The 24,966-nt window shown below is 48.0% G+C and overlaps 1 protein-coding gene across 1 annotated transcript in view; it reads left to right on the forward strand.

The window, feature by feature from the left end:
* Positions 1-6,879: 6,879 nt before the first annotated feature.
* The window catches only part of abat (4-aminobutyrate aminotransferase), a 54,943-nt gene continuing 36,856 nt past the window's right edge, over positions 6,880-24,966 (forward strand). Inside the window, exons 1-4 of the mRNA XM_036942125.1 lie at positions 6,880-7,336; positions 21,257-21,390; positions 23,911-24,008; positions 24,844-24,873. Coding sequence (XP_036798020.1) covers positions 21,321-21,390; positions 23,911-24,008; positions 24,844-24,873 — 198 coding nt within the window. The 5' untranslated portion in view covers positions 6,880-7,336; positions 21,257-21,320. The remainder of the gene's footprint in view (positions 7,337-21,256; positions 21,391-23,910; positions 24,009-24,843; positions 24,874-24,966) is intronic.

The raw sequence follows: 24,966 nt of genomic DNA on the forward strand, positions 1-24,966 counted from the left end.
GCCCTGTGGACCCTGGTCTAGAGCCCTGTGGACCCTGGTCTAGAGCCCTGTGGACCCTGGTCTAGAGCCCTGTGGACCCTGGTCTAGAGCCCTATGGACCCTGGTCTAGAGCCCTATGGACCCTGGTCTAGAGCCCTGTGGACCCTGGTCTAGAGCCCTGTGGACCCTGGTCTAAAATAGTGCACTATATAGGGACCTATAGAGTCAAATCAAATCAAATCAAATGGACAAGAGTGCACTATAAGGGACCTATAGAGTCCTATGGGACACTACCTTAATGTCTGTTTATAACTTATAAGACATTATTAAATAGCTTGTTAACAATTGAGTAAATAAACTGTTTATCAATCAGTATTTCTAAGTTCATATATTTAATAAAATAAACTACCTAATAATGTTTATATGAGCTTTATAAGCAGACATATAGTGTTAATGATGTGTGTATATTGATACAAGACCACGACACTGTTTATTTCACAATTATACACTCATCTTTTGATTCAAAATGACTAAATAAAATACAAGTTATTGATTTATTTAAACAACAGAAAAATGTCTTTATTAGAATTTGTGAACTTTGATTCATACCGTCTTAAAGGTGCATTCTGGGATTGAAACCACAACCAAGCCTCCACCCGGCCTCTTTTTTTATGTCAACAGCTGAGGAATTGGAACCACTCACAAATTCACAGACGGAGCTACGACTGACCTTCTATGAGATCAGAATGATAGTTTTAACTGTGTTTTCAGGTTTAAAATGACATTCTTTACACACAGTGGAGGATAACAAGCTTGCGTTTTGGGTTCTGATCCGGTAAGACAGTTTAATTAAGCTCCTCAGTCATAAGTGTTATCCGTCAATATACACAGTACGCTCCAAAAGTATTGGGACAGTGACACATTTTCTGTTGTTGTTGTTGTGGCTCTGGACTCCCAACACTTTGGGATTTGAAATGATACAAGGACTACGAGGTTAAAGGTCAGACTGTCAGCTTTAATTTGAGGGTATTTTCATCCATATCAGGTGAACCATTTAGAAATGACAGCGCTTGTTGTAAATAGTCCCCCCCCCCCCCCATTTTAGGGGACGGGAAGTATTGGGACAAATCCACTGGCGTATTAAAGTATTAAACAGTGAAGTATTTGGGCCCATATTCATAGCACCCAATGACTACATCAAGCTTGTAAATCCTATAAATACGAATGGAATGTTTCTAAACATGGATGTTACCATGGTTATGTGGATGTTACCGTGGTTACAGATCATCCTGAATGAACCATGAATATTGATGAGTGAGGAAGTTGGAGACATACATATCATACCCCGCTTCCCCCCCCCCCCCTCCCCAAAAAAAGGAATGATAACTTCCTGTTACCATGTGTGTGTTCTGTACATAGGACTAATCAAACTAGAAACTGAAACAAGTTGCAGGGTTTTAGTTGAGCCACTAGATAGGAGGGTGTTCCAATAATATAACCCTGGTAAGACAAATGGACTCGTTTTTCAGCATCCTGTTGTGAAATGGAAGTGTTTGATTCTAGAGATGAACCAGTGCAATACCCCAGAGTGACCTGCAGGGGGAGCTATGTGTGTTCTGTACAGAGATGAACCAATGCCATACCCCAGAGTGACCTGCAGGGGGAGCTATGTGTGTTCTGTACAGAGATGAACCAATGCCATATCCCAGAGTGACCTGCAGGGGGAGCTCTGTGTGTTCTGTACAGAGATGAACTAATGCCATACCCCAGAGTGACCTGCAGGGGGAGCTCTGCGTGTTCTGTACAGAGATGAACCAATGCAATACCCCAGAGTGACCTGCAGGGGGAGCTATGTGTGTTCTGTACAGAGATGAACCAATGCAATACCCCAGAGTAACCTGCAGGGGGAGCTCTCTGTGTTCTGTACAGAGATGAACCAATGCAATACCCCAGAGTGACCTACAGGGCGAGCTCTCTGTGTTCTGTACAGAGATGAACCAATGCAATACCCCAGAGTGACCTACAGGGGGAGCTCTGTGTGTTCTGTACTGAGATGAACCAATGCCATACCCCAGAGTAACCTGCAGGGGGAGCTCTCTGTGTTCTGTACAGAGATGAACCAATGCAATACCCCAGAGTGACCTACAGGGGGAGCTCTGTGTGTTCTGTACAGAGATTAACCAATGCAATACCCCAGAGTGACCTGCAGGGGGAGCTCTGTGTGTTCTGTACAGAGATGAACCAATGCCATACCCCAGAGTGACCTGCAGGGGGAGCTATGTGTGTTCTGTACAGAGATGAACCAATGCCATACCCCAGAGTGACCTGCAGGGGGAGCTCTGTGTGTTCTGTACAGAGATGAACCAATGCCATACCCCAGAGTGACCTGCAGGGGTAGCTATGTGTGTTCTGTACAGAGATGAACCAATGCCATACCCCAGAGTGACCTGCAGGGGGAGCTATGTGTGTTCTGTACAGAGATGAACCAATGCCATATCCCAGAGTGACCTGCAGGGGGAGCTCTGTGTGTTCTGTACAGAGATGAACTAATGCCATACCCCAGAGTGACCTGCAGGGGGAGCTCTGTGTGTTCTGTACTGAGATGAACCAATGCCATACCCCAGAGTGACCTGCAGGGGGAGCTCTGTGTGTTCTGTACAGAGATGAACCAATGCCATACCCCAGAGTGACCTGCAGGGGGAGCTCTGTGTGTTCTGTACAGAGATGAACTAATGCCATACCCCAGAGTGACCTGCAGGGGGAGCTCTGTGTGTTCTGTACTGAGATGAACCAATGCCATACCCCAGAGTGACCTGCAGGGGGAGCTCTGTGTGTTCTGTACAGAGATGAACCAATGCCATGCCCCAGAGTGACCTGCAGGGGGAGCTCTGTGTGTTCTGTACAGAGATGAACTAATGCCATGCCCCAGAGTGACCTGCAGGGGGAGCTCTGTGTGTTCTGTACAGAGATGAACTAATGCCATACCCCAGAGTGACCTGCAGGGGGAGCTCTGTGTGTTCTGTACTGAGATGAACCAATGCCATACCCCAGAGTGACCTGCAGGGGGAGCTCTGTGTGTTCTGTACAGAGATGAACCAATGCCATACCCCAGAGTGACCTGCAGGGGGAGCTCTGTGTGTTCTGTACAGAGATGAACTATTGCCATACCCCAGAGTGACCTGCAGGGGGAGCTCTGTGAGTTCTGTACAGAGATGAACCAATGCCATACCCCAGAGTGACCTGCAGGGGGAGCTCTGTGTGTTCTGTACAGAGATGAAAGTGCCATACCCCAGAGTGACCAGCAGAGGGAGCTCTGTGTTCCTCTCTTAAGTTATAGTTGATGTGGGCAGGCTGTCTATTCCTCTGGTGTATTTGTATTTATTATGGATCCCCATTAGTTCCTGTCAAGGCAGCAGCTACTCTTCCTGGGCTTTATTATGGATCCCCATTATTTCCTGCCAAGGCAGCAGCTACTCTTCCTGGACTTTATTATGGATCCCTATTGGTTCCTGTCAAGGCAGCAGCTACTCTTCCTGGGGTTTATTATGGATCCCCATTAGTTCCTGTCAAGGCAGCAGCTACTCTTCCTGGGCTTTATTATGGATCCCCATTATTTCCTGCCAAGGCAGCAGCTACTCTTCCTGGACTTTATTATGGATCCCTATTGGTTCCTGTCAAGGCAGCAGCTACTCTTCCTGGGGTTTATTATGGATCCCCATTAGTTCCTGCCAAGGCAGCAGCTACTCTTCCTGGGCTTTATTATGGATCCCCATTATTTCCTGCCAAGGCAGCAGCTACTCTTCCTGGGGTTTATTATGGATCCCTATTAGTTCCTGCCAAGGCAGCAGCTACTCTTCATGGGGTTTATTAGGGATCAGTATTAGTTCCTGCCAAGGCAGCAGCTACTCTTCCTGGGGTTTATTATGGATCCCCATTAGTTCCTGCCAAGGCAGCAGCTACTCTTCCTGGGGTTTATTATAGATCCCCATTAGTTCCTGCCAAGGCAGCAGCTACTCTTCCTGGGGTTTATTATGAATCCCCATTAGTTCCTGTGAAGACAGCAGATACTCTTCCTGGGGTTTATTATGGACCCCCATTAGTACCTGCAAAGGCAGCAGCTACTCTTCCTGGGGTTTATTATGGATCCCCATTAGTTCCTGCCAAGGCAGCAGCTACTCTTCCTGGGGTTTATTATGGATCCCCATTAGTTCCTGCCAAGGCAGCAGCTACTCTTCCTGGGGTTTATTATGGATCCCCATTAGTTCCTGTCAAGGCAGCAGCTACTCTTCCTGGACTTTATTATGGATCCCCATTAGTACCTGCCAAGGCAGCAGCTACTCTTCCTGGGGTTTATTATGGATCCCAATTAGTTCCTGCCATGGCAGCAGCTACTCTTCCTGGGGTTTATTATAGATCCCCATTAGTTCCTGCCAAGGCAGCAGCTACTCTTCCTGGGGTTTATTATGGATCCCCATTTGTTCCTGCCAAGGCAGCAGCTACTCTTCCTGGGGTTTATTATGGATCCCCATTAGTTCCTGCCAAGGCAGCAGCTACTCTTCCTGGGGTTTATTATAGATCCTCTTTAGTTCCTGCCAGGGCAGCAGCTACTCTTCCTGGGGTTTATTATGGATCCCCATTAGTTCCTGCCAAGGCAGCAGCTACTCTTCCTGGGGTTTATTATGGATCCCCATTAGTTCCTGCCAAGGCAGCAGCTACTCTTCCTGGGGTTTATTATGGATCCCCATTAGTTCCTGCCAAGGCAGCAGCTACTCTTCCTGGGGTTTATTATGAATCCCCATTAGTTCCTGTCAAGACAGCAGCTACTCTTCCTGGGGTTTATTATGGATCCCCATTAGTTCCTGCCAAGGCAGCAGCTACTCTTCCTGGGGTTTATTATAGATCCTCTTTAGTTCCTGCCAAGGCAGCAGCTACTCTTCCTGGGGTTTATTATGGATCCCCATTAGTTCCTGCCAAGGCAGCAGCTACTCTTCCTGGGGTTTAGCCTTTTGGTTAGAGCCTGTTGTAAGTAAGCATTTCACTGTAAGGTCTACTACACCACCTGACGAATAAACTTTGATTTGATTTGACCTGCTTTTTAAATCTGTTTTTACTGCTGCATCAGTTACTTGATGTGGAATAGAGTTCCATGTAGTCATGGCTCTATGTAGTTCTGTGGAATAGAGTTCCATGTAGTCATGGCTCTATGTAGTTCTGTGGAATAGAGTTCCATGTAGTCATGGCTCTATGTAGTTCTGTGGAATAGAGTTCCATGTAGTCATGGCTCTATGTAGTTCTGTGGAATAGAGTTCCATGTAGTCATGGCTCTATGTAGTTCTGTGGAATAGAGTTCCATGTAGTCATGGCTCTATGTAGTTCTGTGGAATAGAGTTCCATGTAGTCATGGCTCTATGTAGTTCTGTGGAATAGAGTTCCATGTAGTCATGGCTCTATGTAGTTCTGTGGAATAGAGTTCCATGTAGTCATGGCTCTATGTAGTACTGTGGAATAGAGTTCCATGTAGTCATGGCTCTATGTAGTTCTGTGGAATAGAGTTCCATGTAGTCATGGCTCTATGTAGTTCTGTGGAATAGAGTTCCATGTAGTCATGGCTCTATGTAGTACTGTGGAATAGAGTTCCATGTAGTCATGGCTCTATGTAGTTCTGTGGAATAGAGTTCCATGTAGTCATGGCTCTATGTAGTTCTGTGGAATAGAGTTCTATGTAGTCATGACTCTATGTAGTACTGTGGAATAGAGTTCTATGTAGTCATGACTCTATGTAGTACTGTGGAATAGAGTTCCATGTAGTCATGGCTCTATGTAGTACCGTGGAATGGAGTTCCATGTAGTCATGGCTCTATGTAGTCCTGTGGAATAGAGTTCCATGTAGTCATGGCTCTATGTAGTACTGTGGAATAGAGTTCCATGTAGTCATGGCTCTATGTAGTACTGTGGAATGGAGTTCCATGTAGTCATGGCTCTATGTAGTACTGTGGAATAGAGTTCCATGTAGTCATGGCTCTATGTAGTACTGTGGAATAGAGTTCCATGTAGTCATGGCTCTATGTAGTCCTGTGGAATAGAGTTCCATGTAGTCATGGCTCTATGTAGTACTGTGGAATAGAGTTCCATGTAGTCATGACTCTATGTAGTACTGTGGAATAGAGTTCCATGTAGTCAGAATTTTATTTGTACTTATTTAACCTTTATTTAACAAGGCAAGTCAGTTAAGAACACATTCTTATTTACAATGACGGCCTACCAAAATGCCTCCTGCAGGGGATGGGAGCTGGGATTAAAAATAAATTAAATTAAATTAAATGAAATATATCACAAAACACACATCACGACAAGAGAGACAACACAACACTGCATAGAGACCTAATACGACAACATAGCATGGCAGCAACACATGACAGACAACAACATGGTAGCAGCACAAAACAAGGTACAAACATTATTGTGCACAGCCAACAGCACAAAGGGCAAGAAGGTAGAGACAACAATACATCACACAAAGCAGCCACAACTGTCAGTAAGAGTGTCCATGATTGAGTCTTTGAATAAAGAGATTGAGATAAAAAAAACTGTTCAGTTTGAGTGTTTGTTGCAGCTCGTTCCAGTCGCTAGCTGCAGTGAACTGAAAAGACGAGCGACCAGGGATGTGTGTGCTTTGGGGACCTTTAACAGAATGTGACTGTCAGAACGGGTGGGGGATGAGGGCTGCAGTAGATGTCGGGAGAGTGAAGCCTAGGGTGTCATCTGAAAAGCTGTCAATAGGCTACTGTAGCCAGTCACTTATTCGGAAAATGTTGCTACGCGTCATGAATGATTGACTAGGAGCAAAGGTATTTCGGTCACATAGGTCTTTATCCATGCCTATCAGTCATTTAAACTAGGTTGTTATACGGCATGCTCTCTGAGACTCTGACATAATCCGTGTATGAGTCCAATATAACGTTTCCTAGTTGTATCATTGAGTGGATCGTGTTTAGCCAGTCCGCTACATTGACACTGTTCTGTCAAACTGATACTTCGTGAACGTAGATGTCGTGATTCGCTTCGATGAATCGTCTGGAGTTCCGCTGAACTGTGAAGTCACGTCGCTCATTGGCCAGTATTAGTTCCTTTTGACTACTTCGGCTTCTGCTATTGGCTGAGCCGCAGTCAGCCTGCCCGTGGACCCGCCTCATCCCAACAAAACGGACAGATTCTGATTGATAATTTAAAGGCAGTCTTTCTGTTCATCCTTCCAGTGCGCGTCTCCACCGTTTTTACACAAAGTGTTTCAGCCAGCCAGTCTTACCGCACGACCCAAGCGGACACCAAGCTCCCAGCGGTACCGGGTGAAGCCTCGGTGAGTTCCCCTATGCGCTGTCATCTGTCTGTGTCTCTCGCTCTCTCTCTCTCTCTCTCTCTCACACACACACACACAAACCACCAAATAACTCTGCACACACTAGGACGCACAGACATGTGACATATCGAACCCACCGCGCTAGCTGTTATATGGCTCATAAAGACGCTTTTCAGTCGTCTTTGCAAGACACATCTGCACTTAGTTAGCAATGACTCTGGACACTTTCTGTCTTGACGTGCGCGCGTTCGCCTATATTCTAGTTAGCAATACAATACAAAACAATACAGTAGAGTAGGTAGTAGGTATTCTAGCTAATAAACAGGTCAACGGCGCCGCCAGATAGGCCACTAGTCCATATAACGTCACTACACTGTAGCGCTGCGGTCCTATGCAGCCTAGAGATTAGATGGTCATTTCGCATTGTGTCGCTTTTTATTCTGCCTTCTTAGTAGTCTGCTGCAGACAGACAGACAGACAGACTCAATTCTTCTTGCCTGTTCTCTGCGGAAGGGATCCAGACTGATCCAGTCGGAACCGGTTCGTGATGCACTAGGCCACAGTTGTTGTGCAACAGCGCAGTGCTCTTCTGATAGCGCCCAGTGGCAGGCAGTTTATTCTGGTTCTAAAAGCAGCTAGGATTGATTTGCATAACAAAAGCCGGTAACACTTTTACTTTACGGATACCTATTATCTCTTAGTCCGGAGCTTGCAGGTATAGTCCCGTATAATGAATAACAAGAACTACTTGTATGGCATCTCTGTGTAATGCATCATGATGTGGTTACAATGCATCGTAAGGATGTCAATAGGACAAGTTGTGCTTTAGACAGGGAACAGGTGTCATTAGGGACTCTGATGTTTTTGAACCTGTCAGGTTACTATAGGTCACAGCCTAGACCATGTGGGTGGGGATGTTGTTGTGGGATCACTGGCTCCGTGGAGGCTTCCGTACAAAACCACTTCAACTTCTGACAGCAGGTATGTGTTCCCAAATGGCACCTTGCCTATTCCCTATTTTAGTGCACTACTTTAGCCTCATAGGCCCTGGTCAAAAGTAGTGCACTATATAGGGAATAGGGTGCCATTTGAAAAGCACACCATATCTCTTACAAATTAACCAGCGCTCTCCAAGTCCTTAGAGAGACAGATGGGGACAGACTGTGTGGGAAGGAATAGAGTAGACTGAACTTCCCAGGGTTGGTCTGGAGGAACTGAGTTGAACCTGCAGTGCTGTTGATCTAGCACCTTTTACAGAGAGTCATGTAACGTCAATGTTACACAATGATCACAACACTGGAGACACCACTCTGAGAGCTCTGTCTTTATGGGGGGGGGGGGGGGGGGGGGGGGGACAATGATCACAACACCGTAGACACCACTGAGAGCTCTGTCTTTATGGGGGGGGGGGACAATGATCACAACACCGTAGACACCACTCGGAGAGCTCTGTCTTTATGGGAGGGGGGGGGGGGGGGGGACAATGATCACAACACCGGAGACACCACTCTGAGAGCTCTGTCTTTATGGGGGGGGGGGGGGGGACAATGATCACAACACTGGAGACACCACTCTGAGAGCTCTGTCTTTATGGGGGGGGGGACAATGATCACAACACCGTAGACACCACTCTGAGAGCTCTGTCTTTATGGGGGGGGGGGGGACAATGATCACAACACCGTAGACACCACTCTGAGAGCTCTGTCTTTATGGGGAAGGGAGGTATACCGTAAACAGGCTTCAGTTTCAATGAAATATCTTACTCTCTCTCTCTGTGTGTTGTCAAACCTCTCTGTTTAGTATTTCTATCTGCAGTGTTCCATAATAATAACCCCCACCCCACTGTAGCAGTGATTACACAACACTAGAGTTACTGTGTCAGTGATCTCTCCCAGGACCGTTCCTATAGTTACAGTGGTCTCTCCCAGGACCGTTCCTATAGTTACAGTGGTCTCTCCCAGGACCGTTCCTATAGTTACAGTGGTCTCTCCCAGGACCGTTCCTATAGTTACAGTGACCTCTTCCAGGACCGTTCCTATAGTTACAGTGACCTCTCCCAGGACCGTTCCTATAGTTACAGTGACCTCTCCCAGGACCGTTCCTATAGTTACAGTGACCTCTCCCAGGACCGTTCCTATAGTTACAGTGGTCTCTCCCAGGACCGTTCCTATAGTTACAGTGGTCTCTCCCAGGACCGTTCATATAGTTACAGTGACCTCCCCCAGGACTGTTCCTATAGTTACAGTGACCTCTCCCAGGACCGTTCCTATAGTTACAGTGGTCTCTCCCAGGACCGTTCATATAGTTACAGTAACCTCCCCCAGGACCGTTCCTATAGTTACAGTGACCTCTCCCAGGACCGTTCCTATAGTTACAGTGACCTCTCCCAGGACCGTTCCTATAGTTACAGTGGTCTCTCCCAGGACCGTTCCTATAGTTACAGTGGTCTCTCCCAGGACCGTTCATATAGTTACAGTGACCTCCCCCAGGACTGTTCCTATAGTTACAGTGACCTCTCCCAGGACCGTTCCTATAGTTACAGTGGTCTCTCCCAGGACCGTTCATATAGTTACAGTAACCTCCCCCAGGACCGTTCCTATAGTTACAGTGACCTCTCCCAGGACCGTTCCTATAGTTACAGTGACCTCTCCCAGGACCGTTCCTATAGTTACAGTGACATCTCCCAGGACCGTTCCTATAGTTACAGTGGGCTCTCCCAGGACCGTTCCTATAGTTACAGTGACCTCCCCCAGGACCGTTCCTATAGTTACAGTGACCTCCCCAGGACCGTTCCTATAGTTACAGTGGGCTCTCCCAGGACCGTTCCTATAGTTACAGTGACCTCCCCCAGGACCGTTCCTATAGTTACAGTGACCTCCCCCAGGACCGTTCCTATAGTTACAGTGACCTCTCCCAGGACCGTTCCTATAGTTACAGTGACCTCCCCAGGACCGTTCCTATAGTTACAGTGACCTCCCCCAGGACCGTTCCTATAGTTACAGTGACCTCTCCCAGGACCGTTCCTATAGTTACAGTGACCTCCCCCAGGACCGTTCCTATAGTTACAGTGACCTCTCCCAGGACCGTTCCTATAGTTACAGTGACCTGTCCCAGGACCGTTCCTATAGTTACAGTGACCTGTCCCAGGACCGTTCCTATAGTTACAGTGACCTCTCCCAGGACCGTTCCTATAGTTAAAGTGACCTCTCCCAGGACCGTTCCTATAGTTACAGTGGTCTCCCCCAGGACCGTTCCTATAGTTACAGGTTGTTGTTGTGGTCCAATCCATCACATTTAATTTGATAAAGCCCTTTTCTTACATCCGGAGTTATCACAAAGTGCTTAACAGGTGGTTGTTGTGTTAATCACCACCACAGGGGATTCGGGTGGAGTGGTGTGGTCCTGTGGCGTGGCGTTCAGCTAGTTGAGCGAATTGGAGAGAACTAACCTTTTAACAGCAGCTTTTCTCATCACCACGGGTGTGTTTTGAAGGACAAGCCTCAACCCAGAAACATCCGTGTGTGTGTGTGTGTGTGTGTGTGTGTGTGTGTGTGTGTGTGTGTGTGTGTGTGTGTGTGTGTGTGTGTGTGTGTGTGTGTGTGTGTGGCCTCATTTGCATCATTTTGCATTCCAACTCTTGCACAAGCCCAGTCTGAGTTACAGCAGTCGACTTGATTGTGTTTTGGATCATTGTCTTGCTGTATAAACCAGCTGTGCTTCGTCTTCAGCTCAAAGACAGCTGGCCTGATATTCTCCTGTAGAATTCTCTGATACAGAGCAGTATACATGGTTCCCCCCCTCAGAATTACACTGACTGACTACCTGATTGTTATGATCATTTAACCTCTGACCTTTAGGCTGCACAGCGCCAACGCTAAAAGTGACAGTTGAATATAGTTCCATGACATCATCTTTGGCACGGCCCCTGTGGAGGTACTGCAACATCTATACATCCGACGTCTATTCAGATCTACTGAGGCAGAACAGGACAGAGGGAGAGTGCAGGGTGTATGAAAAGCCTGTGCTAGTTAACCTATTTCTGAGAGGCCAGATACATTATTCCTCTACTGTAGTTCCTGTTATGTCATGTCGTTTGACTAGTATACACTCTCTGGTGCTGAAGTCCACAGGACAGACAGTCTCTGGTGCTGAAGTCCACAGGACAGACAGTCTCTGGTGCTGAAGTCCACAGGACAGACAGTCTCTGGTGCTGAAGTCCACAGGACAGACAGTCTCTGGTGCTGAAGTCCACAGGACAGACAGTGAGCGTCTCTGGTACTGAAGTCTACGGTGATCAGTCCTGTACAGTCAGCCTGTCCTACAGTGTTCAGTCCTATACAGTCAGCCTGTCCTACAGTGTTCAGTCCTATACAGTCAGCCTGTCCTACAGTGATCAGTCCTTTACAGTCAGCCTGTCCTACAGTGATCAGTCCTATACAGTCAGCCTGTCCTACAGTGTTCAGTCCTCTACAGTCAGCCTGTCCTACAGTGATCAGTCCTGTACAGTCAGCCTGTCCTACAGTGTTCAGTCCTATACAGTCAACCTGTCCTACAGTGGTCAGTCCTATACAGTCAGCCTGTCCTACAGGGTTCAGTCCTTTACAGTCAGCCTGTCCTACAGTGTTCAGTCCTGTACAGTCAGCCTGTCCTACAGTGTTCAGTTCTATACAGTCAACCTGTCCTACAGTGGTCAGTCCTTTACAGTCAGCCTGTCCTACAGTGTTCAGTCCTTTACAGTCAGCCTGTCCTACAGTGTTCAGTCCTCTACAGTCAGCCTGTCCTACAGTCAGCCTGTCCTACAGTCAGCCTGTCCTACGGTGTTCAGTCCTGTACAGTCAGCCTGTCCTACAGTGTTCAGTCCTTTACAGTCAGCCTGTCCTACAGTGTTCAGTCAGCCTGTCCTACAGTCAGCCTGTCCTACAGTGTTCAGTCAGCCTGTCCTACAGTGTTCAGTCCTGTACAGTCAGCCTGTCCTACAGTGATCAGTCCTATACAGTCAGCCTGTCCTACAGTGTTCAGTCCTCTACAGTCAGCCTGTCCTACAGTGTACAGTCCTGTACAGTCAGCCTGTCCTACAGTGTCCAGTCCTGTACAGTCAGCCTGTCCTACAGTGTACAGTCCTATACAGTCAGCCTGTCCTACAGTGTTCAGTCCTTTACAGTCAGCCTGTCCTACAGTGTTCAGTCCTCTACAGTCAGCCTGTCCTACAGTGTACAGTCCTATACAGTCAGCCTGTCCTACAGTGTTCAGTCCTGTACAGTCAGCCTGTCCTACAGTGTTCAGTCCTTTACAGTCAGCCTGTCCTGCAGTGTTCAGGCCTATACAGTCAGCCTGTCCTACAGTGTTCAGTCCTGTACAGTCAGCCTGTCCTACAGTCAGCCTGTCCTCTACAGTCAGCCTGTCCTACAGTGATCAGTCCTGTACAGTCAGCCTGTCCTACAGTGTTCAGTCCTATACAGTCAACCTGTCCTACAGTGGTCAGTCCTATACAGTCAGCCTGTCCTACAGGGTTCAGTCCTTTACAGTCAGCCTGTCCTACAGTGTTCAGTCCTGTACAGTCAGCCTGTCCTACAGTGTTCAGTTCTATACAGTCAACCTGTCCTACAGTGGTCAGTCCTTTACAGTCAGCCTGTCCTACAGTGTTCAGTCCTTTACAGTCAGCCTGTCCTACAGTGTTCAGTCCTCTACAGTCAGCCTGTCCTACAGTCAGCCTGTCCTACAGTCAGCCTGTCCTACGGTGTTCAGTCCTGTACAGTCAGCCTGTCCTACAGTGTTCAGTCCTTTACAGTCAGCCTGTCCTACAGTGTTCAGTCAGCCTGTCCTACAGTCAGCCTGTCCTACAGTGTTCAGTCAGCCTGTCCTACAGTGTTCAGTCCTGTACAGTCAGCCTGTCCTACAGTGATCAGTCCTATACAGTCAGCCTGTCCTACAGTGTTCAGTCCTCTACAGTCAGCCTGTCCTACAGTGTACAGTCCTGTACAGTCAGCCTGTCCTACAGTGTCCAGTCCTGTACAGTCAGCCTGTCCTACAGTGTACAGTCCTATACAGTCAGCCTGTCCTACAGTGTTCAGTCCTTTACAGTCAGCCTGTCCTACAGTGTTCAGTCCTCTACAGTCAGCCTGTCCTACAGTGTACAGTCCTATACAGTCAGCCTGTCCTACAGTGTTCAGTCCTGTACAGTCAGCCTGTCCTACAGTGTTCAGTCCTTTACAGTCAGCCTGTCCTGCAGTGTTCAGGCCTATACAGTCAGCCTGTCCTACAGTGTTCAGTCCTGTACAGTCAGCCTGTCCTACAGTCAGCCTGTCCTATACAGTCAGCCTGTCCTACAGTGTTCAGTCCTTTACAGTCAGCCTGTCCTACAGTGTTCAGTCCTATACAGTCAGCCTGTCCTACAGTGTTCAGGCCTATACAGTCAGCCTGTCCTACAGTGTACAGTCCTGTACAGTCAGCCTGTCCTACAGTGTACAGTCCTGTACAGTCAGCCTGTCCTGCAGTGTTCAGGCCTATACAGTCAGCCTGTCCTACAGTGTTCAGTCCTGTACAGTCAGCCTGTCCTACAGTGTTCAGTCCATTACAGTCAGCCTGTCCTACAGTCAGCCTGTCCTATACAGTCAGCCTGTCCTACAGTGTTCAGTCCTTTACAGTCAGCCTGTCCTATACAGTCAGCCTGTCCTGTACAGTCAGCCTGTCCTATTGTGATCAGTGCTATACAGTCAGCCTGTCCTACAGTGTTCAGTCCTATACAGTCAGCCTGTCCTATACAGTCAGCCTGTCCTACAGTGTTCAGTCCTTTACAGTCAGCCTGTCCTATACAGTCAGCCTGTCCTACAGTGTCCAGTCCTATACAGTCAGCCTGTCCTACAGTGTTCAGTCATTTACAGTCAGCCTGTCCTATACAGTCTGCCTGTCCTATACAGTCAGCCTGTCCTATACAGTCAGCCTGTCCTATACAGTCAGCCTGTCCTACAGTGTTCAGTCCTCTACAGTCAGCCTGTCCTACAGTGTTCAGTCCTATACAGTCAGCCTGTCCTACAGTGTTCGGTCCTCTACAGTCAGCCTGTCCTACAGTGTTCAGTCCTCTACAGTCAGCCTGTCCTACAGTCAGCCTGTCCTACAGTCAGCCTGTCCTACGGTGTTCAGTCCTGTACAGTCAGCCTGTCCTACAGTGTTCAGTCCTTTACAGTCAGCCTGTCCTACAGTGTTCAGTCCTATACAGTCAGCCTGTCCTACAGTGTTCAGTCCTCTACAGTCAGCCTGTCCTACAGTGTTCAGTCCTTTACAGTCAGCCTGTCCTACAGTGTTCAGTCCTGTACAGTCAGCCTGTCCTACAGTGTTCAGTACTATACAGTCAGCCTGTCCTACAGTGTCCAGTCCTGTACAGTCAGCCTGTCCTACAGTGTTCAGTCAGCCTGTCCTACAGTGTCCAGTCCTGTACAGTCAGCCTGTCCTACAGTGTTCAGTCCTATACAGTCAGCCTGTCCTACAGTGTTCAGGCCTATACAGTCAGCCTGTCCTACAGTCAGCCTGTCCTATACAGTCAGCCTGTCCTACAGTGTTCAGTCCTTTACAGTCAGCCTGTCCTATACAGTCAGCCTGTCCTGTACAGTCAGCCTGTCCTACAGTGTTCAGTCCTGTACAGTCAGCCTGTCCTACAGTGTTCAGTCCTATACAGTCAGCCTGTCCTATACAGTCAGCCTGTCCTACAGTGTTCAGTCCTTTACAATCAGCCTGTCCTATACAGTCAGCCTGTCCTATACAGTCAGCCTGTCCTACAGTGTTCAGTCCTATACAGTCAGCCTGTCCTACAGTGTTCAGTCCTATACAGTCAGCCTGTCCTACAGTGTTCAGTCCTATACAGTCAGCCTGTCCTACAGTGTTCAGTCCTATACAGTCAGCCTGTCCTGTACAGTCAGCCTGTCCTACAGTGTTCAGGCCTATACAGTCAGCCTGTCCTACAGTGTACAGTCCTGTACAGTCAGCCTGTCCTGCAGTGTTCAGGCCTATACAGTCAGCCTGTCCTACAGTGTTCAGTCCTGTACAGTCAGCCTGTCCTACAGTCAGCCTGTCCTACAGTGTTCAGTCCTTTACAGTCAGCCTGTCCTATACAGTCAGCCTGTCCTGTACAGTCAGCCTGTCCTACAGTGTTCAGTCCTGTACAGTCAGCCTGTCCTACAGTGTTCAGTCCTATACAGTCAGCCTGTCCTACAGTGTTCAGTCCTGTACAGTCAGCCTGTCCTACAGTGATCAGTCCTGTACAGTCAGCCTGTCCTACAGTGTTCAGTCCTGTACAGTCAGCCTGTCCTACAGTGTTCAGTCCTTTACAGTCAGCCTGTCCTATACAGTCAGCCTGTCCTATACAGTCAGCCTGTCCTACAGTGTTCAGTCCTCTACAGTCAGCCTGTCCTACAGTGTTCAGTCCTATACAGTCAGCCTGTCCTACAGTGTTCGGTCCTCTACAGTCAGCCTGTCCTACAGTGTTCAGTCCTCTACAGTCAGCCTGTCCTACAGTCAGCCTGTCCTACAGTCAGCCTGTCCTACGGTGTTCAGTCCTGTACAGTCAGCCTGTCCTACAGTGTTCAGTCCTTTACAGTCAGCCTGTCCTACAGTGTTCAGTCCTATACAGTCAGCCTGTCCTACAGTGTTCAGTCCTCTACAGTCAGCCTGTCCTACAGTGTTCAGTCCTTTACAGTCAGCCTGTCCTACAGTGTTCAGTCCTGTACAGTCAGCCTGTCCTACAGTGTTCAGTACTATACAGTCAGCCTGTCCTACAGTGTCCAGTCCTGTACAGTCAGCCTGTCCTACAGTGTTCAGTCAGCCTGTCCTACAGTGTCCAGTCCTGTACAGTCAGCCTGTCCTACAGTGTTCAGTCCTATACAGTCAGCCTGTCCTACAGTGTTCAGGCCTATACAGTCAGCCTGTCCTACAGTCAGCCTGTCCTATACAGTCAGCCTGTCCTACAGTGTTCAGTCCTTTACAGTCAGCCTGTCCTACAGTCAGCCTGTCCTGTACAGTCAGCCTGTCCTACAGTGTTCAGTCCTGTACAGTCAGCCTGTCCTACAGTGTTCAGTCCTATACAGTCAGCCTGTCCTATACAGTCAGCCTGTCCTACAGTGTTCAGTCCTTTACAATCAGCCTGTCCTATACAGTCAGCCTGTCCTATACAGTCAGCCTGTCCTACAGTGTTCAGTCCTATACAGTCAGCCTGTCCTACAGTGTTCAGTCCTATACAGTCAGCCTGTCCTACAGTGTTCAGTCCTATACAGTCAGCCTGTCCTACAGTGTTCAGTCCTATACAGTCAGCCTGTCCTGTACAGTCAGCCTGTCCTACAGTGTTCAGGCCTATACAGTCAGCCTGTCCTACAGTGTACAGTCCTGTACAGTCAGCCTGTCCTGCAGTGTTCAGGCCTATACAGTCAGCCTGTCCTACAGTGTTCAGTCCTGTACAGTCAGCCTGTCCTACAGTCAGCCTGTCCTACAGTGTTCAGTCCTTTACAGTCAGCCTGTCCTATACAGTCAGCCTGTCCTGTACAGTCAGCCTGTCCTACAGTGTTCAGTCCTGTACAGTCAGCCTGTCCTACAGTGTTCAGTCCTATACAGTCAGCCTGTCCTACAGTGTTCAGTCCTGTACAGTCAGCCTGTCCTACAGTGATCAGTCCTGTACAGTCAGCCTGTCCTACAGTGTTCAGTCCTGTACAGTCAGCCTGTCCTACAGTGTTCAGTCCTTTACAGTCAGCCTGTCCTATACAGTCAGCCTGTCCTATACAGTCAGCCTGTCCTACAGTGTTCAGTCCTATACAGTCAGCCTGTCCTACAGTATTCAGTCCTATACAGTCAGCCTGTCCTATACAGTCAGCCTGTCCTACAGTGTACAGTCAGCCTGTCCTACAGTGTACAGTCAGCCTGTCCTACAGTGTTCAGTCCTTTACAGTCAGCCTGTCCTACAGTGTTCAGTCCTATACAGTCAGCCTGTCCTACAGTGTTCAGTCCTATACAGTCAGCCTGTCCTACAGTGTTCAGTCCTCTACAGTCAGCCTGTCCTACAGTGTTCAGTCCTCTACAGTCAGCCTGTCCTACAGTGTTTGGGGGGGGGGGGGGGGGATTTTCCCAGTCACAGATGAACACTAGTTTTGGACTAAGAAGCATTTTCAATGGAGGATGTATATTGAAGTAGGTTTAATCTGTGTCCTGAAAACAGGTCCCTCAGTATTCCGCTTGTCTGTACACGGGGATGGGGAGTAGGGTTTCCATCTGTAGTTAGTTCCCAGAGGGATTTCTCTCTGTCCTGGTTACATGTAGAACAGTGGGCCAGACACACTGTGGATGTCACTGTCTCGTAGGGTCGTGCTGTAGGGAGAGTGGCTAGACTGTTACGACTGGTACTGTGTGTTGTCAGATGTGAGCCAGTCCTATGAGTCGTGACTCTCTGGCAGCGGTCCGTACATTTGTACCTGTATCCGTCTGTTGTTGCATCATCACTGAGCGCCTGTGGTCTCTCTACACTCGCCCGGTCATTCCTAGAATGTGTTTCTATACACCTGATAGGTGCAGAGACGTGTTGTTTTACAGGGTCAACCGTAGTAGTACGGTACTCCTGGAGGAAATTGGGGCGAAGTGCCTTGCTCAAGGGCACGTCGGCATATTTTTCACCTTGTCTGGCTGCTGGGGTATTGGAACCACTGATCTTTCAGTTACTGGCCAAACGCTCTAACAGCTAGGATATCTGCCATGTTAGAGAGGTAAGGGGGTGGAGGGAGAGAGGTAGGGGGTAGGGGGGTAGAGGGAGGGAGGTAGGGGGGGACTACCTGCTGCCCCTAGAAGCGACACCCAGGTTACGTCCTCGTGTTATAACGACACCCAGGTTACGTCCTCGTGTTATAACGACACCCAGGTTAGGTCCTCGTGTTATAACGACACCCAGGTTAGGTCCTCGTGTTATAACGACACCCAGGTTAGGTCCTCGTGTTATAACGACACCCAGGTTAGGTCCTCGTGTTATAACGACACCCAGGTTAGGTCCTCGTGTTATAACGACACCCAGGTTATGTCCTCGTGCTATAACGACACCCAGGTTACGTCCTCGTGTTATAACGACACCCAGGTTACGTCCTCGTGTTATAACGACACCCAGGCTACGTCCTCATGTTATAACGACACCCAGGCTACGTCCTCGTGTTATAACGACACCCAGGTTACGTCCTCGTGTTATAACGACACCCAGGTTACGTCCTCGTGTTATAACGACACCCAGGCTACGTCCTCGTGTTATAACGACACCCAGGCTACGTCCTCGTGTTATAACGACACCCAGGTTACGTCCTCGTGTTATAACGACACCCAGGTTACGTCCTCGTGTTATAACGACACCCAGGTTACGTCCTCGTGTTATAACGACACCCAGGTTACGTCCTTGTGTTATAACGACACCCAGGTTACGTCCTCGTGTTATAACGACACCCAGGCTACGTCCTCGTGTTATAACGACACCCAGGCTACGTCCTCGTGTTATAACGACACCCAGGCTACGTCCTCGTGTTATAACGACACCCAGGCTATGTCCTCGTGTTATAACGACACCCAGGCTATGTCCTCGTGTTATAACGACACCCAGGCTATGTCCTCGTGTTATAACGACACCCAGGCTATGTCCTCGTGTTATAACGACACCCAGGTTACGTCCTCGTGTTATACAGATAGAGGACACAGGTGTTCAAGCCAGATTCATTCATGAATGTCTTTCTGCTTTTGTGTGTCATTCATTCTCCATTCTCGCTAAACACTGGACTCTCTGACTGACTGAGAACCGAGCCAAAATGTGTGTGTGTGTGTGTGTGTGTGTGTGTGTGTGTGTGTGTGTGTGTGTGTGTCAGCCCTCTGCTCAGTGACAGAATGAAGTGGAGACCCCTGATGAATAATGATCAGTTCAGTTTTATAACGGAGAGAGGAAAGACCTGGAGACTGGCTTCTCTGTTAACATGGAGAGGTGAGAGAGGAAAGACCTGGAGACTGGCTTCTCTGTTAACATGGAGAGAGTAAAGACCTGGAGACTGGCTTCTCTGTTAACATGGAGAGAGTAAATACCTGGAGACTGGCTTCTCTGTTAACATGGAGAGAGGAAAGACCTGGAGTCTGGCTTCTCTGTTAACATGGAGAGAGTAAAGACCTGGAGACTGGCTTCTCTGTTAACATGGAGAGAGGAAAGACCTGGAGACTGGCTTCTCTGTTAACATGGAGAGGTGAGAGAGGAAAGACCTGGAGACTGGCTTCTCTGTTAACATGGAGAGGTGAGAGAGGAAAGACCTGGAGACTGGCTTCTCTGTTAACATGGAGAGAGGAAAGACCTGGAGACTGGCGTCTCTGTTAACATGGAGAGAGGAAAGACCTGGAGACTAGCTTCTCTGTTAACATGGAGAGAGTAAAGACCTGGAGACTGGCTTCTCTGTTAACATGGAGAGAGTAAAGACCTGAAGACTGGCTTCTCTGTTAACATGGAGAGAGGAAAGACCTGGAGACTGGCTTCTCTGTTAACATGGAGAGAGGAAAGACCTGGAGACTGGCTTCTCTGTTAGTCTCTCTCTGCCTCTCTCCATCCCTCATTATAGTTGACGTAGATTTATACAGTTTATACAACCTGGGGATTTATACAGTTTATACAACCTGGGGATTTATACAGTTTATACAACCTGGGGATTTATTCAGTTTATACAACCTGATAGGATTTATACAGTTAATACAACCTGGGGATTTATACAGTTTATACCACCTGGGGATTTATACAGTTTATACAACCTGGGGATTTATACAGTTTATACCACCTGGGGATTTATACAGTTTATACAACCTGGGGATTTATACAGTTTATACAACCTGGGGATTTATACAGTTAATACCACCTGGGGATTTATACAGTTTATACCACCTGGGGATTTATACAGTTTATACCACCTGGGGATTTATACAACCTGGGGATTTATACAGTTAATACCACCTGGGGATTTATACAGTTTATACCACCTGGGGATTTATACAACCTGGGGATTTATACAGTTTATACAACCTGGGGATTTATACAGTTTATACCACCTGGGGATTTATACAGTTGATACAACCTGATAGGATTTATACAACCTGGGGATTTATACAGTTTATACAACCTGGGGATTTATACAGTTTATACAACCTGGGGATTTATACAGTTTATACAACCTGGGGATTTATACAGTTTATACAACCTGGGGATTTATACAGTTTATATAACCTGGGGATTTATACAGTTTATACAACCTGGGGATTTATACAGTTTATATAACCTGGGGATTTATACAGTTTATATAACCTGGGGATTTATACAGTTTATACAACCTGGGGATTTATACAGTTTATATAACCTGGGGATTTATACAGTTTATACAACCTGGGGATTTATACAGTTTATACCACCTGGGGATTTATACAGTTTATACAACCTGGGGATTTATACAGTTAATACAACCTGATAGGATTTATATAACCTGGGGATTTATACAACCTGGGGATTTATACAGTTGATCAAAGCCTGATAGGATTTTGGGAATGTTTCCAGAATGTTGCAACTATGGTATTAATGAAGCCAGTCAGTTGTCCTCAGATGCCTTTTAGTTATCATAACCCCACCCATAACGCCTCCCCACCCCCCCCCCCCCCACACACACACACACACACACACACACACACACCTCTCCACTGTCTGTCTCTGTGCTGCTAACCTCTCCACTGTCTGTCTCTGTGCTGCTAACCTCTCCACTGTCTGACAGACTTGTTGTGGTGCTGTTGGATGGATTCTCAGTTAAAACCACTGCTCTGAGAACTGTACCTATGCCTTAGTCCTCTCTCTCTCTGTGTGTGTCCTCTGATTGTATATGACATTTCTCCCTCCGTCTTCAGGTGGCGTGAAGGCAGGTGTTGAGGACTGTCTTTCTCTCTCTGTCTCATTCTGTTGTTCTGAGTCATGGCGTCCTCCCTGCTCAGCAGGCAGCTGGTCCTCTCCCTCCAGCAGAACCTCAGGCTCACTGCACCAGGTACATGCCGCTCACACACGCCCCTCACACACTCCGCTCACACACTCCGCTCACACACACCGCTCACACACATACCCTGTGGCCAGACAGACTAATGGTATCACCCTACATACCCTGTGGCCAGACAGCCTAATGACATCACCCTACATACCCTGTTGCCAGACAGACTAATGATATCACCCTGCATACCCTGTGGCCAGACAGACTAATGATATCACCCTACATACCCTGTGGCCAGACAGACTAATGATATCACCCTATGGCCAGACAGACTAATGATATCACCTTACATACCCTGTGGCCAGACAGACTAATGGTATCACCCTACATACCCTGTGGCCAGACAGACTAATGATATCACCCTATGGCCAGACAGACTAATGATATCACCCTACATACCCTGTGGCCAGACAGACTAATGATTTCACCCTATGGCCAGACAGACTAATGATATCACCCTACATACCCTGTGGCCAGACAGACTAATGATATCAACCTACATACCCTGTGGCCAGACGGACTAATGATTTAACCCTACATACCCTGTGGCCAGACAGACTAATGATATCACCCTACATACCCTGTGGCCAGACAGACTAATGATATCACCCTACATACCCTGTGGCCAGACAGACTAATGATATCACCCTACGTACCCTGTGGCCAGACAGACTAATGATATCACCCAACATACCCTGTGGCCAGACGGACTAATGATTTAACCCTACATACCCTGTGGCCAGACAGACTAATGATATCACCCTACATACCCTGTGGCCAGACAGACTAATGATATCACCCTACGTACCCTGTGGCCAGACAGACTAATGATATCACCCTACGTACCCTGTGGCCAGACAGACTAATGATATCACCCTACGTACCCTGTGGCCAGACAGACTAATGATATCACCCTACGTACCCTGTGGCCAGACAGACTAATGATATCACCCTACGTACCCTGTGGCCAGACAGACTAATGATATCACCCTACGTACCCTGTGGTCAGACAGACTAATGATATCACCCTACGTACCCTGTGGCCAGACAGACTAATGATATCACCCTACATACCCTGTGGCCAGACAGACTAATGATATCACCCTTCATACCCTGTGGCCAGACAGACTAATGATATAACCCTGTGGCCAGACAGACTAATGATATAACCCTGTGGCCAGACAGACTAATGATATCACCCTACATACCCTGTGGCCAGACAGACTAATGATATAACCCTGTGGCCAGACAGACTAATGATATCACCCTACATACCCTGTGGCCAGACAGACTAATGATATCACCCTACATACCCTGTGGCCAGACAGACTAATGATATCACCCTACATACCCTGTGGCCAGGCAGACTAATGATATCACCCTACATACCCTGTGGCCAGGCAGACTAATGGTATAACCCTGTGGCCAGACAGACTAATGATATCACCCTACATACCCTGTGGCCAGACAGACTAATGATTTCACCCTACATACCCTGTGGCCAGACAGAATATTGATATCACCCTACATACCCTGTGGCCAGACAGACTAATGATATCACCCTACATACCCTGTGGCCAGACAGACTAATGGTATCACCCTACATACCCTGTGGCCAGACAGACTAATGGTATCACCCTGTGGCCAGACAGACTAATGATATCACCCTGTGGCCAGACAGACTAATGATATCACCCTACATACCCTGTGGCCAGACAGACTAATGATATAACCCTGTGGCCAGACAGACTAATGATATCACCCTACATACCCTGTGGCCAGACAGACTAATGATATCACCCTACATACCCTGTGGCCAGACAGACTAATGATATCACCCTACATACCCTGTGGCCAGGCAGACTAATGATATCACCCTACATACCCTGTGGCCAGGCAGACTAATGGTATAACCCTGTGGCCAGACAGACTAATGATATCACCCTACATACCCTGTGGCCAGACAGACTAATGATTTCACCCTACATACCCTGTGGCCAGACAGAATATTGATATCACCCTACATACCCTGTGGCCAGACAGACTAATGATATCACCCTACATACCCTGTGGCCAGACAGACTAATGGTATCACCCTACATACCCTGTGGCCAGACAGACTAATGGTATCACCCTGTGGCCAGACAGACTAATGATATCACCCTGTGGCCAGACAGACTAATGATATAACCCTGTGGCCAGACAGACTAATGATATCACACTACATACCCTGTGGCCAGACAGACTAATGGTATAACCCTGTGGCCAGACAGACTAATGATATAACCCTGTGGCCAGACAGACTAATGACATCACCCTACATACCCTGTGGCCAGACAAACAGGAACTAAGGCTGGTACGGCATAACATAATGAATGGAGGGTTTGTCCTTGTCTAAGGTTAAGCTGAAGGATCTTCTGCAGGACAAGTCAGCAACACAGCATTGCCTTAACTGTGTGTGTGTGTGTGTGTGTGTGTGTGTGTGTGTGTGTGTGTGTGTGTGTGTGTGTGTGTGTACAGGCTGCAGGTATGTGAGTAAGGCAGCAGCTAAGACTCAGTTGGAGTTTGAATACAATGGGCCGTCCATGAAGACCGAGGTCCCAGGACCCCGTTCCAAGGTACTGAACCACACAGAGTCCCTGTACGCCACTAACAGCACCATGGACCAGTAGGAACTATAGCTGTCTGTTAACAGGTACTGAACCACACAGAGTCCCTGTACGCCACTAACAGCACCATGGACCAGTAGGAACTATAGCTGTCTGTTAACAGGTACTGAACCACACAGAGTCCCTGTACGCCACTAACAGCACCATGGACCAGTAGGAACTATAGCTGTCTGTTAACAGGTACTGAACCACACATAGTCCCTGTACGCCACTAACAGCACCATGGACCAGTAGGAACTATAGCTGTCTGTTAACAGGTACTGAACCACACAGAGTCCCTGTATGTCACTAACACCACCATGGACCAGTAGGAACTATAGCTGTCAGGCTCCTTCTGTTTGACATGGGTCATGTTCAATGGTGACCTCTGTGTGACCCTGCCATGGGAACAGTGGACTGTACACACCCACCCTGAACACTGTGTTGCACACAGGCTTCGTCCCAAACAGAACCCTAAGGAGGGAATAGGCTGCATTAGACCAGGGCACTATGGAGGGAATAGGCTGCATTAGACCAGGGCACTATGGAGGGAATAGGCTGCATTAGACAAGGGCACTATGGAGGGAATAGGCTGCATTAGACCAGGGCACTATGGAGGGAATAGGCTGCATTAGACCAGGGCACTATGGAGGGAATAGACTGTATTAGACCAGGGCACTATGGAGGAAATAGACTGCCATTTTGAGATACATTAACCTACTGTTGAGGAATCACCCTGACCTGACATCTCTCTCTTCATCTCCTCCCCTCCCTCTTCCCTCCTCCTCCTCCCCTCCCTCACCAGGAGCTGACCAAACAGTTGGGAGAGATGCAGGTATGCAGAGAGAGAGAGAGAGAGAGAGAGAACAATGCATTATTGGGTCACACACTTGCATGCACACAACGCAAACACACACACACAGACACA

This window comes from Oncorhynchus mykiss, chromosome 13 (assembly GCF_013265735.2).
Source record: "Oncorhynchus mykiss isolate Arlee chromosome 13, USDA_OmykA_1.1, whole genome shotgun sequence".
Classification (NCBI taxonomy): Eukaryota; Metazoa; Chordata; class Actinopteri; order Salmoniformes; family Salmonidae; genus Oncorhynchus; species Oncorhynchus mykiss.